Below are 13654 nucleotides of genomic sequence, written 5' to 3' on the forward strand. Positions count from 1 at the left end.
GTTACGACTGTTCTAGTAATGAAGGTCATGCTGCGCGGAAATCTGATTTCCTGCACGAACTTATGTTTTGAGTTCACAAGCAACCTTCTCCTCAAGATCTAAGTGTAAAAGATCATTTGAGGACAATACGGCATGATTTAGTTAATCATTGCCCAATACCACATTTGAAGACATGTTAAAAAGGATTGACATGCTAAGTTGTTGAAACTTCCGTGATTAGTAAGAATCAGGAAGAGCCCTATGATTGATATAAAGATCAGGGGGAGGTGCGAACTTCAGGAGGAGTCTAGCACATACATACATGTCACTATCAAATGTGAAGGGTGCGTTGTACTTTTTTTCTCCTACGATCAAGGTTCAGTTTTTCTCCCACAGGGTTTTTGTGACTTGACGAGGTTTTTGACGAGGCAACAGATCAGTACCATCGGCATATCAGCGCGCGGCACAAGGGGGAGTGTTCTAGGATATTCTCTATGTGTGCCTTGGCCTTATGCCAATAGGATATGTAGTTAGACTAGATCTATGTATTCATATCCTTACCATATTGGTATTGTGTAATTCCTTATATAAAGGGTTCCTATCAATGAATAAGATGATTCTCTTGCTATCTCTTTGTCTCTACACTTTATTCTTCATCATACATAAGTTTTCAATGAAATCATTAATATTTTTAATTAAAAAAATGAAATTTAATATAAAAAAAAAAGAAGAAAAGAAAATAGAAATATCTCCTCGCCAACAAAAGAGGAAGAGGTTGCTAGTACGCAGAGCACGTGGGAAAGGGCATATCCGAGATTCCTGAAAAGGAGATAAATAAGATGCCTAGCTATAGAGGAGAAACGGGAAAAGCAGGTAGTGTAAGGTAGTGCCACGTGGGACACTACCTGGCAATCAGGCATCGCATCGCGAACCCAAAAAACCAAAAACACCAGAGCCACTATAGGCGGTCCTTCATCTCCTCCCTTTTCACCATCATCATCTTCTTCCTCTTCTTCACCTTGTTATTATTTACACATAATAATAATAATAATAATAATAATAATAATAATTCATACTCTCTCTCTCTACTTCCCACGCTCTCTCTCTCTCTCTCTCTCTTCTGCTGTGTGCTTAGATCGCAACACCCCCACTGGGCTGGGCCTATATCCAAGATTCCTTATAGCGTCTTGGTATTGCCTAGCTTATCTACTTTCAGGTACCCAGTTTATGTTTTTGTCAGATTTTTGGGGGCATTGAATTTGGATGTAATTGGGTGTGATTGATTCGTTTGTTGGCCGAGTTATTATCTGAATTTTGTGGTTTTTGGTGATTGTAATGATAGAGGACTGAGAGATATGATTATTCTATCAAAAGATGGAAGAACATGGTTTTGATTACCGGCTCGAGTTTGCGAATTTTGAAAACCGTAAATGATACTCATGTGTAATAAGGGAATTGCATGCTTGAGTGAGTCGGAGAACCCAATTGATCAGCACCAGCCTCCTCACTTGATGGAGAGCCCTTTCACTACCCCTCACTTTAGCTCTAATTCTACACATGCTTCCAGCCTTGTTTTGAATGAGGAGACTCCTCGCGTTAAGTTTCTGTGTAGTTTTTCCGGTAGTATATTGCCCCGGCCGCAGGATGGGAAGCTGCGGTATGTTGGTGGGGAGACACGAATTGTTTGTGTTCCGCGAGAGATTAAGTATGAGGAGTTGATGAGCAAGATGAGGGAGCTTTATGAAGGCGCAGCGGTGCTGAAGTACCAGCAGCCAGATGAGGACCTTGACGCTCTTGTTTCGGTTGTGAATGATGATGATGTGACCAACATGATGGAAGAGTATGATAAGTTGGGGTCAGGTGATGGTTTCACCAGGCTCAGGATTTTTTTGTTTCCGTATCCTGACCAAGATGGTGGTTCCTCGCACTATGATGGGGATGAAAGGGATCATGAGAGGAGATATGTTGATGCTCTCAATCACTTGAATGATGGTACAGAATTTAGGAAGCAGCATATGGAGTCCCCTGTGATTGGTTCAATTGATGATCTACATGGAGTGGAACAGTTCTTTAGTCCAATGAGTCTTGAAGGTGGTCTACATAGCCAGAGAAACGAGATACCTATGTCTCAGTATAACCTGCATCACCTCAAGATACCTCATACGGGGTCAGGGCAACACCATCAGCCCATTAGTCAAAGGTATAATGAAATGGAAGCTCCGTGGAGTCCTGCATACTATTCTCCTAGGCATCATGGATACCTCGATCCAAGACCAATGCCAGAGTTTCCATCTTCTCCTACCTCTGCACGGTACCGGATGCCATTCGCTGATGTACCTGATAGATGTTCAGACAGAACGCCTGAAGAATATGCACGGCCGCCATTGAATCATCAGGCTGGATATGAACAGCAACCACAATATTCTGACAATGTTGTATGGCTTCCAAGTGGAGCAATATCTGGTGAGAAGTCAGGTTTTCCAGGTAACATTTTTCATGGAAACAGTGTTCTTGAAGGAAACAGTGTATCTGAACACTGCCGAGTATGTTTCCAGAGGAACCAACCACGTTATGAGCACGCTAACTTGGTCAATGGATTTCATCAGGTTGCTAATACTTGTGCTGATTGCCGTCCAAAATTGCACCATGGTTTCACAACTGAGCAGAATAACGACTCTTCATCTCTATATAATGAGAATCAAAATCAATGGGTTGCACATCATTTGAATAGCCGGGCTGAGGAAGCAAGATCACACGTCTCTGGAACTGGAAAGTTGAATGATCACTACATTGTAGATGGTCCTGGCATGAGTTTGCCTCTTGTTCGTACTAATATGGTGGATATCCATCACCCGTCTACCAATTTAATTCATCAACGAGCTGGCTGTGAGATGGGAAATGAAGTGTTTCATGACCGACCTGTGGCTGGCCCACCCCACGTACACATTCCTCCGTCGGAAGACCGTGGTGTTCGATATGGAAATCCTCCATATGCCTACGGAGGAGATAATGTTTACCCAGTGTCTCATGGACATGCACAGGGACATGCAGTATGGAGAAATGTTCAGAGCACAATGCATGCTCTGCCCCCTTATGATGCATCCAATTCAGCTCCACAAATTAATGGTTCTGTTACTCCAGGATATCTCAAACACGAAGGTAGTCCAAGATTTTGCATTGCAGCAGACAATCCGAATCTTTGGGTTGAGTCATCGCAAAAGGTGTTAGGTTTTGATGGAAAATCTGTTCCTGACTATTCTTATGGCCAAGCTTTGAACTTGAACCCAAACACACTTGCTCATGAAATTCATCATCAATCTCCTCCAGAACTCATTCAACCTGCACCCGATATAGTAAGTTCTGCTACTCCTTTGAACGCCACCATTACAGTTATGTTGGAGTCAGAGTGTTTACCTAGAGAAGGACAGGAGGTGATTGATGGAGAGAAGATTGAGAACTCTGACATGCGGGTTATAAATCAACAAAAGTTGGATGATAAAAGTGAAGTGGCGCCTCTTGAGTCAGTAGATATAAATTCTCTCAAGCTCGCAGAAGAAGGTGGCGACAAAGATCATTCTACTCCTGAAGTTTCAAAGCTTGCAGTTAACAATTTGAGTTTCGTGCCTGAGTTGATTGCTAATATAAAAAAAGCAGGCATACATGGGGCAGAGGAGGTAAAAGCAAAAGTTGAGGAAACTACTGATCCTCAGAAGAGTATTTTGATTGCCAATGAAGCTGCAACAAACAGTTTGGAACCAGTGGTGAGAACTCAAATTGATAAATTTTTTAATATGTTTACAATGCCTCTTCTTAATGTCCTGTTGTCTTATAGAACACTCCTGGAGACGGCGAAGTTGATTCTGATAGTGAGAATATGAATAATTCCAAAATTGAGCCAACAAAGGCCGAGGCAGAAGCTATTTCGAAGGGACTGCAGGTTCCTGTCTGCTGCCATCTTTGTGTTTAGCTAGAACATCATATTTAGCTATACTATGGTTCTTGCCCCTTCACGTCATTTGCTTTTAACTGCCTTTTCTATTCTTTGGACAGACAATAAAGAATGATGATCTAGAGGAGATCCGAGAATTAGGTTCTGGAACATATGGGGCTGTTTTTCATGGGAAGTGGAAGGGTTCCGATGTAGCAATAAAGAGAATAAAGGCCAGCTGTTTTGCTGGCCGACCTTCTGAAAGAGAGCGTTTGGTAAAATCTGACCACTCTTCTGTACATGTTTATTGAACTTATATATTGACTATTGTCCCAGATTGTGTGCATGATATATTGTTAATTTTGGCATTGTATCTGACTTCCTGGCTGTTGCATATTAGTGCAATGGAATTATTATTCTACGGTAGCCGACACCATCAATAATTCCATTTTTGGTGGATTTTATTTGCATGGCATTCTTCTGGCATTTAATCATTAGAATATTTTTTTTTTTTTTTTCAAGGGAAAGTAATACTGCCTATAATGGCTATGTTGGTCCGTATGTTATTACATTTGATCATGGAATACTTCATTATTGCTGTTGCAGATTGCTGATTTCTGGAAGGAGGCTTTGATACTTAGTTCATTGCATCATCCAAATGTTGTTTCTTTCTATGGTATTGTGCGTGATGGTCCTGATGGTTCTTTAGCAACGGTGACTGAATTCATGGTCAATGGATCATTGAAACAGTTTTTGCAGAAAAAAGACAGGTATAATATTAATAAAGTTTTCTATTGTTCTGTTCTAAATTTCTATATTTAATGGCTCTTAATCTTTGCTCATGTGTATGATGAATCTATTGATTCTTTTATTAGGACAATTGATCGTCGTAAAAGATTAATTATTGCTATGGATGCTGCATTTGGGATGGAGTATCTGCATGGGAAAAATATAGTACATTTTGATTTGAAGTGTGAAAATCTGTTGGTAAATATGAGAGATCCCCAGCGGCCTGTATGCAAGGTTGCCTGACTTAATTCTCTTCTTTTCAGTCGTAGTTTCTTTTTGCTTAAGCTCTTCTAACTATGTATATTGGGACTCGCATCATATGTGAATTTTCTTTAGATCGGTGATTTGGGGTTGTCAAAAGTGAAACAACAGACGTTAGTGTCTGGAGGTGTTCGTGGAACTTTGCCCTGGATGGCACCTGAGCTTCTGAGTGGGAAAAGTCATATGGTGACAGAGAAGGTAATACTGACGCCACCTATGTTTATAAGTTCAAGTTTCAGGCTCTTATGAGTATCGATTCTTCAAAATTGGTGACTAGTTTCTGAGTTTTCATGTAGTGTTATTTTTGATATTGTAGATTGATGTTTACTCGTTTGGGATTGTTATGTGGGAACTGCTTACTGGCGATGAACCCTATACAGATATGCATTGTGCTTCCATAATTGGTAAGAACCAATGTTGATCGAGGCTTATGTTCTTCTGTTTATGTACCGTGAAATGATTCCTTCCATGATGCATTTTGTAGGTTAGTTCTATAGGTTACTGTTATCATCATTTAATATATGCTTGGGATTATCTGCATATAAATTTGATTTTAATTCCATATATTGCTTGGGATTGTCTGTCACTATCCTCTACTTCTTGTGTGTGTGTAGATGTTTCCGTATAGTGAATTAGCTTGGCATTCAATCACTGGGTTAAATTATTGCTCATGATATTATTTGAAGTGCTCGTATCCTTTTTCAGAAACACTCTTTCTAGGTTTATTTCAGAATGTACATACAAAATTTCACAATGCCAGTCAAGAATATTTTAGCATTTAATTTGATCCGATATTGTTTGTTCATTTGCTTTGTCCGAAGGAGGAATTGTGAACAACACTTTGCGTCCTCAAATTCCAACATGGTGTGATCCTGAATGGAAGTCTTTGATGGAAAGTTGTTGGGGCTCCGAGCCTGCTCAGAGGCCATCATTTTCCGAGATCTCTCAGAAGCTGAGGAATATGGCTGCTGCAATGAATGTTAAATGATTCCAGTCTCGATGCAGTTGATTTACGTCTTCCATTATGGTAGCATCTGAGAGTTAGCAAAAGAGGGCAATAAATTTATGCATAGTATTTACAGTTTAAGGCCACCTGGTTCCCAAGTATATGAAGGGCCAATAGTGTAATATTATGCCGTGATTCTTCTCTGAGGTTACCTACCCTTTGTAGTACCGCTTTAAAATGGTAATTATCTTTACGAAGTGCCAAATATGTGGCTCTTACCTGGGAAGCTTCATGATACTGATAGGAGCTATGATGGCATGACTACAATGTGAGTTTATCTACTTCACTGAACTTAATCATATCACCATTATGTCTTTCCCAACTGTCTGCAGTGTTGAATGTGTTGAACTGACGTTGGCTTCCTTTACAGGTTTTTCATTTTGGTTGGGGACTATGGTACTCTGATATCGAAGCCCAGCTTTCCTTTTGAAGCCGTGTATATAAATTTATTGGGATTGCCATAGTGAAAGCTATGTCATGAAATATAGCTTTATGCTTCCAAATTAGACTACTTTGCCAAGTTTTGTTATTTTCAGTTTCAGCATATGGTTCTTATGGTATAATAGATGTTATAGCCAGGGACATGAGTTTATATGTCCGGCTTACGCTATGGCTCTTCGAATGTAAAAAGTGATTGTCTACAAGAGCATCATTAATTTTGGCTATGTAGAGCACAGAAGCCCAATAAACCTGGCCTGGTGGTTATTGTTTATATCATCAGGGTTTGCCGAGTTGCTTCAGATATCGCACATTTGTCTCTGCATCCGACCTTTGTCTTGTTGAATTAAGCACATCATGTTTCTCAAGTTTCTATTCTCTCTTGGGTGGGTGTAATTTTTTGCTTTCCAATAAGAATATGTGGAAGTAATTGCTGAAATAAATATAAATAAAGGATTGATGCCTAGTGTTGAACATTTTTCTCTTTTGATGCCACTATGAATTCGAAGATGGTTCCAACTCACACTAATGATTGTGGTCGTGGATTAACATTGCTCTCGTACGTACTTGAGATAAGAATTTGTAACCCTGAAATTCACGAGTAGCACCATGCATGTTTTATGACAATCTGGGAAAGACGATGTCGAGTTTAGCTTGCCAACGTTTTCTGTGCTTTGACGTGCGATCGAGCGAGGAGCTAACTATGCTAACTTGCTAAGTACCTTCGCCAGTTTACCGTTGCTTGTTGATATTATAGGATGGTACACTCCGGAATGGTAAAAAAAAGTTCAATGTTACATTGTTTTGTGAACTGAAACGGTTCGGAACTAACTGGACGTTGTAAATCTTGTACCATTTATGGCATGATTTAGTTTCTCTTAGGGCTGGGCTCGGGCCCGGCCCGGCTATTATTTTGACAGGACCGGGACCCGGACCGGCTGCACTTAACCGGGCCGGGCTTTCACCTCAAAACTTCAAGGACCGGCCAAAGCCCGGACCGACCAAAAACCGGCTGGTCCCTCGGGCCTTTGGTCCTTCAAACCTTGATCAGAAATTTTGTAGTCAATGAAATGCAAAATGCAATGAAATTGATAATCACATCTACAATCTTCCAAATTGTAAGAAGCTGATGTGCTCATATTATCCTATATTTTTAAGCCTCTTATGCTTGAGATTTGTATTTAGTTATCTTCTTTATGACTTATTTACGTTAATTTAGTGTTTCTGTAGGTTTGTGTCATAGAGAGAAGAAAATGAGCTAAAACGAGCTAATAAGGATTGAAAGGCGAATGCAATCCCAAGTATCAGAATTTGCCTCTGCAGAACAGCCAACTTTGCCGAATTACTGGGAATTACTCAGATTGAATCAGATTATGAGCCTTATATCATTAGAAAGCTACGGAAGTCTACTTTTTGTAGAAGTTTACGGATTTCGATTTCGATACTTCTAGACGGAGTTATGATCATTTGAGTGAAGAAATGTCAGATCAGAAAATCTGCTCGGATTTGCAAACATTTGTGGTGAACTCAAGTTCCGTGGCATAAGACCGTCAACTCTAAAGCTTCAAGGACAATGATGCAGATGAGGATTCAAGGAGTACATGTATTCCTAATTCTACAAGAGATATCTCAAGGTTTTCCCATTCCATATCAAGAAAGAAGTCTGAATCCAAGTCTTACAAGGAAAATTGAAGTCAAAGATGAGCAAGAAACTTCTCTATTTAAGGGAGCACAAATTTCACATGAAAGGGAGGTCTCGGAAGCACGTTGAAGACGCCTAAAGGAGCAGAGACCATCCATCCATCCATCTTCACCTTCATCCCCTTTCCATCTTTTTTATGTTTTACTTAGTTATTTTTCAGTTAAACCTTTTCTAGGGTTAGGATGATGCACTAGCATGATTGTTTATGTTTTTGATGATTGATTAATAGATTTATAGTTTCTTTATAATGAATTCTTAGTCACTATTTTAATTGATGCTATATGTTTGAGTTCTTTGATTGATCACCTTAGGGTTTTGCATCTAGTAATTAGAAGATGAATTTGAGGCGTAACTGCAATATAATTCTACTTAGCTTCTTGTAATTAAGAGTTGTGAATTACATTATTGTCGTAACTGAAGTAATGGTTTGCATGATTCTCTTGTTTTCTAGAACGTAACGAGTACTCTTATATGTTAAATTTATGTCATAACTAGATAGACTGCATGCTAGGATATACGACCTCGGCCGTACTTGGAGAGAATCATATACTTAAGGAAAACTATGGTTTAAGTGCCGTACCTGGACTTAGATACGAGAATTGTCATCTAGAGAAACGAAAGAGTTTGTTAGTTGCATCAAAGCATAAACATGATTGTTAGTGGTTGATTCTGACATCTTAGATTTATTCATCATTTTTTGTTTACTTATTTCTTGTTTGTTTGTTTCTTTAAATTGTTATCGTGATCTTGTGTTTTAGTGTAGTTAGTTTAGGTATTTCATAATTTGAATTGAACTAATATCCTCGTGGGAACGACAACCCTTTTTCTTCCATTCACTATATTACATCCACCCTGTATACTTGCAGGAATTCCATCAGAAGCCAATCACATTCTACAATCAAATTCACAAATCACAGAACACACATCGCATTGAAACTAAGAAAAAAGATTACTCATATTAGATCGTGCTTTCTTCTTTGATGATGCCCATATCGAATCCTACCCATATCAAATTCGTGTTCTAGTAGAACATTGGAGGATGACGATTTCAGACTCACCTTGTACATCGGCACAGGCTTGAAGACGTCGAACACTCAAAATTCATGGCGAGTTTCTCAAAATCGTAGCAACCCAGATCTCAATCCCTTTGACGACGAGCTTTTAAGATCCATGGTGTTCTTGATCATCCCTTTGATGCCTTGTCGGACGACGCAGGCTGCTGGAGTAGTCAAAGATGAAGGTGGAGTCTCACTGGATGACGAAGATTGATCAACGATGGCTGCTCGAAGGGGGCTGCTCCGGTTGCTCGTCGTTTAAGAAGAAAATTCGCTGTTGGAAGGGGTCTGAGAAAGTGAGATGTGAGAATTGAGTCTAGGTTTATGTCACATCCCGGTTCTTAAATTAAATTACGGTTATTTACTTTTGGTATTATTTTGGTCTTTTACCGCTTTGAGAAACCGTTTACTACTTAAGGACCCTAGAGTTGACTTTTTGTAGAAAAATTATTTTGGGAAAATTTCTTAAAGGAGGTCGTAGAGGACGTTAATACGAATTCGTAGACATGCTATACGTTAAAATCGGAGTTAGCATAAAAAAGTTATCAGATAAAAAGGGTAGTTAGTAATCAGTAAAAGGTAAAATTTTTATTGGGTTTTATTTTGTGGGTATTAAATTGTGGACAGGGTAGGAGAAGCCCATTTCTTCTCTCCCTTCTCTCTCCTCTTCCCCGAGCCTTCCCCGACCCGCCGGATACCCCAACTCCGTCCGTCGTCGTCCGGCCACCACAGACTGCCGCACCGGTCCCAAACGGTTGGCCGTCGACCCAACCATCTTCCTAGACCGGAGAGAGACACTCTAGCGCCGCCGTGTGGGGGTAGGCACGCTCGGAAGCTCCGACTGTACAGTTGAAGTCTGTCTCCGGAACTCGCTCCTCCGGCCACCGTCACCGGTGATTTGGATCCCATTTGGAAGTGCTCTCTGTGTGTAACAATCCCCTTGAAGGTAACTAACCAATTCGAAGTGTGTAGGAGGATTTTCGGTCTAGGGTTACAATTTGGGATTTTTGGATGTTTTGATTCGATTACCCTGGTTAGGCTTAGAATTGGACTAAGTGTTAGTTATGGAAGTTGTTGTGCGTGTTGAGAGAAATATTGTGTTAAAATTTGGGAAGCATTGGAGGTCACCGGAGTTCGGCTGCCGATCGCCGCTGACGGCGGAGAAGGCGGCGGCGCCGCCCTTTAGGGGTAGTTTTTCATGTTTTTGAGTTTGTTTTAATGAGAGGAGTTTAATGATATGAAGTTTGGAATTTTTGGAGGAGTTTGGTTAGGTTTGGGATTTTTCAAAGATTGAGAATTTTGGCAGTTGTTAGAATGAAAATTCGGCAGTTGGATTTCTTTGGTATTTATTCTAGAATGTTAAAATTGATGAATTAAGGTTGTGGTGGAGTTTGGTGGGAATCCGGTGAACTTAACCCTAGTAAGGGTAATGAGTTAAGCAGAAGAGTTTTGGTGTTTATATTTAAGTATTTATTTTCTAGAATTGAAGTTTGGTTCTAAGCATGATTATTGTGTCAGGATATGAGAGGACTTCGCTTGAGTGGCGATTCGGGTTTCGTTAGGCTTAGGCCTAAATTTATGAGTGGACATTTTGGTTTTTAATTAATATGCATGCATGATTTTATAAGTTGCCATTATATTTTCCAAGCTTAAATTGTAATTTCGGCTTATGAAATGGTCTTTGAATTTATTTGATTTTGATGCATTGATTAATCTTTGCCATGATTTATGGAATTTATTTGAGATTGGCATATTGGTTATGGAATTTATTTGAGATTGACATATTAGTTATGTTTTCGATAATGAACTTATGGATTTGAGCTTGGGTTAGAGATTTGGTTTTGATATTCTTTATCATTTCCGGATTTGAGATTATATCCAAATTTGCATATTGCCTGGTTTTCGAAAGATGATAATTATAGAAGTTAATTATTTCATTGAGCATTTTAATGTGTGGGACACGTCGTTGAATTTAATTAATTTCTTTGCTCTTTGAATTTTTTGAGTACGGTTGGGAATCGTACTTATGCTTTAGTTATGAGTTTCGGGAAAACTCACATGGATTTATGTTTCTTTATTTATGCCATACTTGTCGGATAATATGTTACTAATGCTGGCATGTTGTTCCTCCTTTCGAGGCGATGTGGCTTCCACGTTTTAAGTGGGGTTACTCAAGCCTTTTCCGCCTTCGGGTGATGTGATGTAGTCGACGACATCACACAAGCCTTGCACCCTCTCTGTTATCATAACGTGAAGGTGTAGGGAGTATGGGAGTACTTTTGCGTGAGAGGCACCCGAGCCTAGGAGGCTCACTTGTATGGCTATAGTTGCTTCTTATTTAATATTTATTGTCTTGACTAGTGGGGTTAGTCCATCTTTTTGATATTTCTTTTTACAAAGGTCTATATGTATCTTTAATGTTGTTATTGACTAGCGGGGCTAGTCGATCTTTTTTATATTTATTTTTACAAAGGTCTTTATGTATCTTTAATGTTGTTATTGACTAGCGGGGCTAGTCCATTATTTTAGTACTTTCTTTAGAAAGATTATTATTTATCATTGTCGTTATTTTGACTAGCGGGGCTAGTCCGTTTTCTTGGGATTTTCTTTATGAAAGGTTTTATCAACACTTGCACGCCACGGATTTCTTGATTATTGGAAAATGGGAAAGTAATTAAGTTTGTTTAGTTATTTTGCGATCAGTTACTTGATTATTTTTCGTCCACTCACTCTAACGTTTTTCAAATACTTTCCCCTGGGCTTTTCGGTTTCAAATGCCCAGATTGCAGGTTAGTGTAGAAGAGGTCGGGCGTACACGGAGTTGAGGCATAGTCAATATCACAGCTTTCGCTGGCTCTCTTATCTATATTTTCCTTCTTTATTGGAATTGCTCTGATGACCTTTGAGATTATTGTTAGTTAACTAGGGAATGTTGTGATGAACTTAGGGAGCAGGAAGGCTTCAGGAGTTGAGGATGGAGGATTTATAATAGAAGTGTTTATCTGAATTTTTTTTTCAGGTAAGAGTTGTCAATTTTCAAGGCAGGTTATGCCGAATTTTCGGTAAATTTTCCCTTGGAGGTGGACCCTGTAGGATTTACTTCGGGTTTCAGTGTGAAATTCGGGATGGGTCCTGTCAGTTTAGGTTTAAAGTATACTATTAGTATAGGATTGCTATAAAACCCAATCATAGCATGACACATGTAGATGTCGGGCTTTTGGGCCTAATTTTTTTTCTGCATTCTAGGGCCCGGGATCGGCCCGTGTACAACAAGCCCAAACAAGTAAAAAACTAACAAGGGCCCGTTAAAAAGCCCAGCCCGGCCCGGTCCGGTCCGGTTTTTTTTCCCTCCTCAGGTTTTTTGCCCAGCCCTAGTTCCTGTGCGGTATTGTTTGTTTAGGGCACTACTGTTGCTGAAATCGTTAACAAGGGATAAGCAAGACGTGATGACGCATGGAAAAAATTTGTAAGTGTTTAATTTTTGCAAGCACCCATTCTAAACCTTTTATATATATATATATATATATATATATATATTGAGCCATTCCAAAGAGGACGTCCGCACAAACCTTAAAGTGTGGACGTCTCTCCGTTCTCCACCGGACGGCTCCGACGACGGCGCGCCTCCACCCTAGCGGCCACTAGCAGCGTCCCCAATCACTTTCCCTCCCCAGCGAGTCCGCCGAATTCTAGGCTTCCGGCGAGATCACCCAAAACTTCAAACAAAATCGATCTCACCGGAAAATTAGAATTCGGCGGACTCGCCGGGGAGGGAAAGTGATCTGGGACGCTGCTAGTGGCCCCTAGGGTGGAGGCGCGCTGTCGTCGGAGTCGTCCAGTGGAAAACGGAGGGACGTCTACACTTTAAGGGCGTGCGGACCTCGCCTCTGATCCCGACTGTGTATATATATATATATTTTTATTTTATTTTTATTTTTTTAAGAATGCCGAATTTTAAAACTTAAATGTTCGAAAGTTTCATTAATTAATGCAGCGTGCAACATCCCCTCATTAGAAAAAAGGGAAAATGCCTCTTTACTACTAATTTATCCTTCCCTTAGCCCATTTGAATGAATCTAATATTTGATAGCCCATTCCAATACAAGGTCTTCCTTTTTTGCCCAAATCATCAAATCTTATGTGTCTGACCCACAGTATCTATTATTTTCAAGACCAAAATGTCCTTCTAGCTTATAGTATAACAGCCTCCCCGCAGATTTCAAATTTCTGTTTCGAAGAGAGAGAAGCTACAGAGCGAGAGAGATCGATTGAGCGAGCGAGAGAGATCGATCGAGCGAGCGAGCGACAGCGCGGTTTTCGTCGACGTTTTCCGACGAATATCCGGCGAGATCGATCAGAATCGCTTAGTTGATGGAGCGAGATCGATCTTTAGTTTGCTCGTCACTTCCTTCTCGGTTTGTTCTCCTTTCTTCTTCTTTCGTTCTGTTTGTTTTGAATTTAGTTGGATTTAGATTTTATTTTCGTTTTTGTTTTGG

The 13654-nt window shown here is 39.9% G+C and overlaps 1 protein-coding gene and 1 pseudogene across 1 annotated transcript; one reads left to right on the forward strand and one right to left on the reverse strand.

The window, feature by feature from the left end:
- Positions 1–13654, reverse strand: part of LOC101312629 — a 232025-nt pseudogene that overhangs the window by 84696 nt on the left and 133675 nt on the right.
- LOC101299949 lies at positions 997–6873 on the forward strand. Its single transcript, XM_004296691.1, has 9 exons — positions 997–3740; positions 3812–3916; positions 4030–4182; positions 4514–4677; positions 4783–4930; positions 5033–5155; positions 5274–5361; positions 5779–6231; positions 6334–6873. Exons 1-8 carry the CDS (start codon positions 1410–1412, stop codon positions 5943–5945), a joined length of 3279 nt encoding a protein of 1092 aa, XP_004296739.1. The 5' UTR covers positions 997–1409; the 3' UTR covers positions 5946–6231; positions 6334–6873.

The sequence above is a fragment of the Fragaria vesca genome, linkage group LG4 (assembly GCF_000184155.1).
Source record: "Fragaria vesca subsp. vesca linkage group LG4, FraVesHawaii_1.0, whole genome shotgun sequence".
Taxonomy (NCBI): Eukaryota; Viridiplantae; Streptophyta; class Magnoliopsida; order Rosales; family Rosaceae; genus Fragaria; species Fragaria vesca.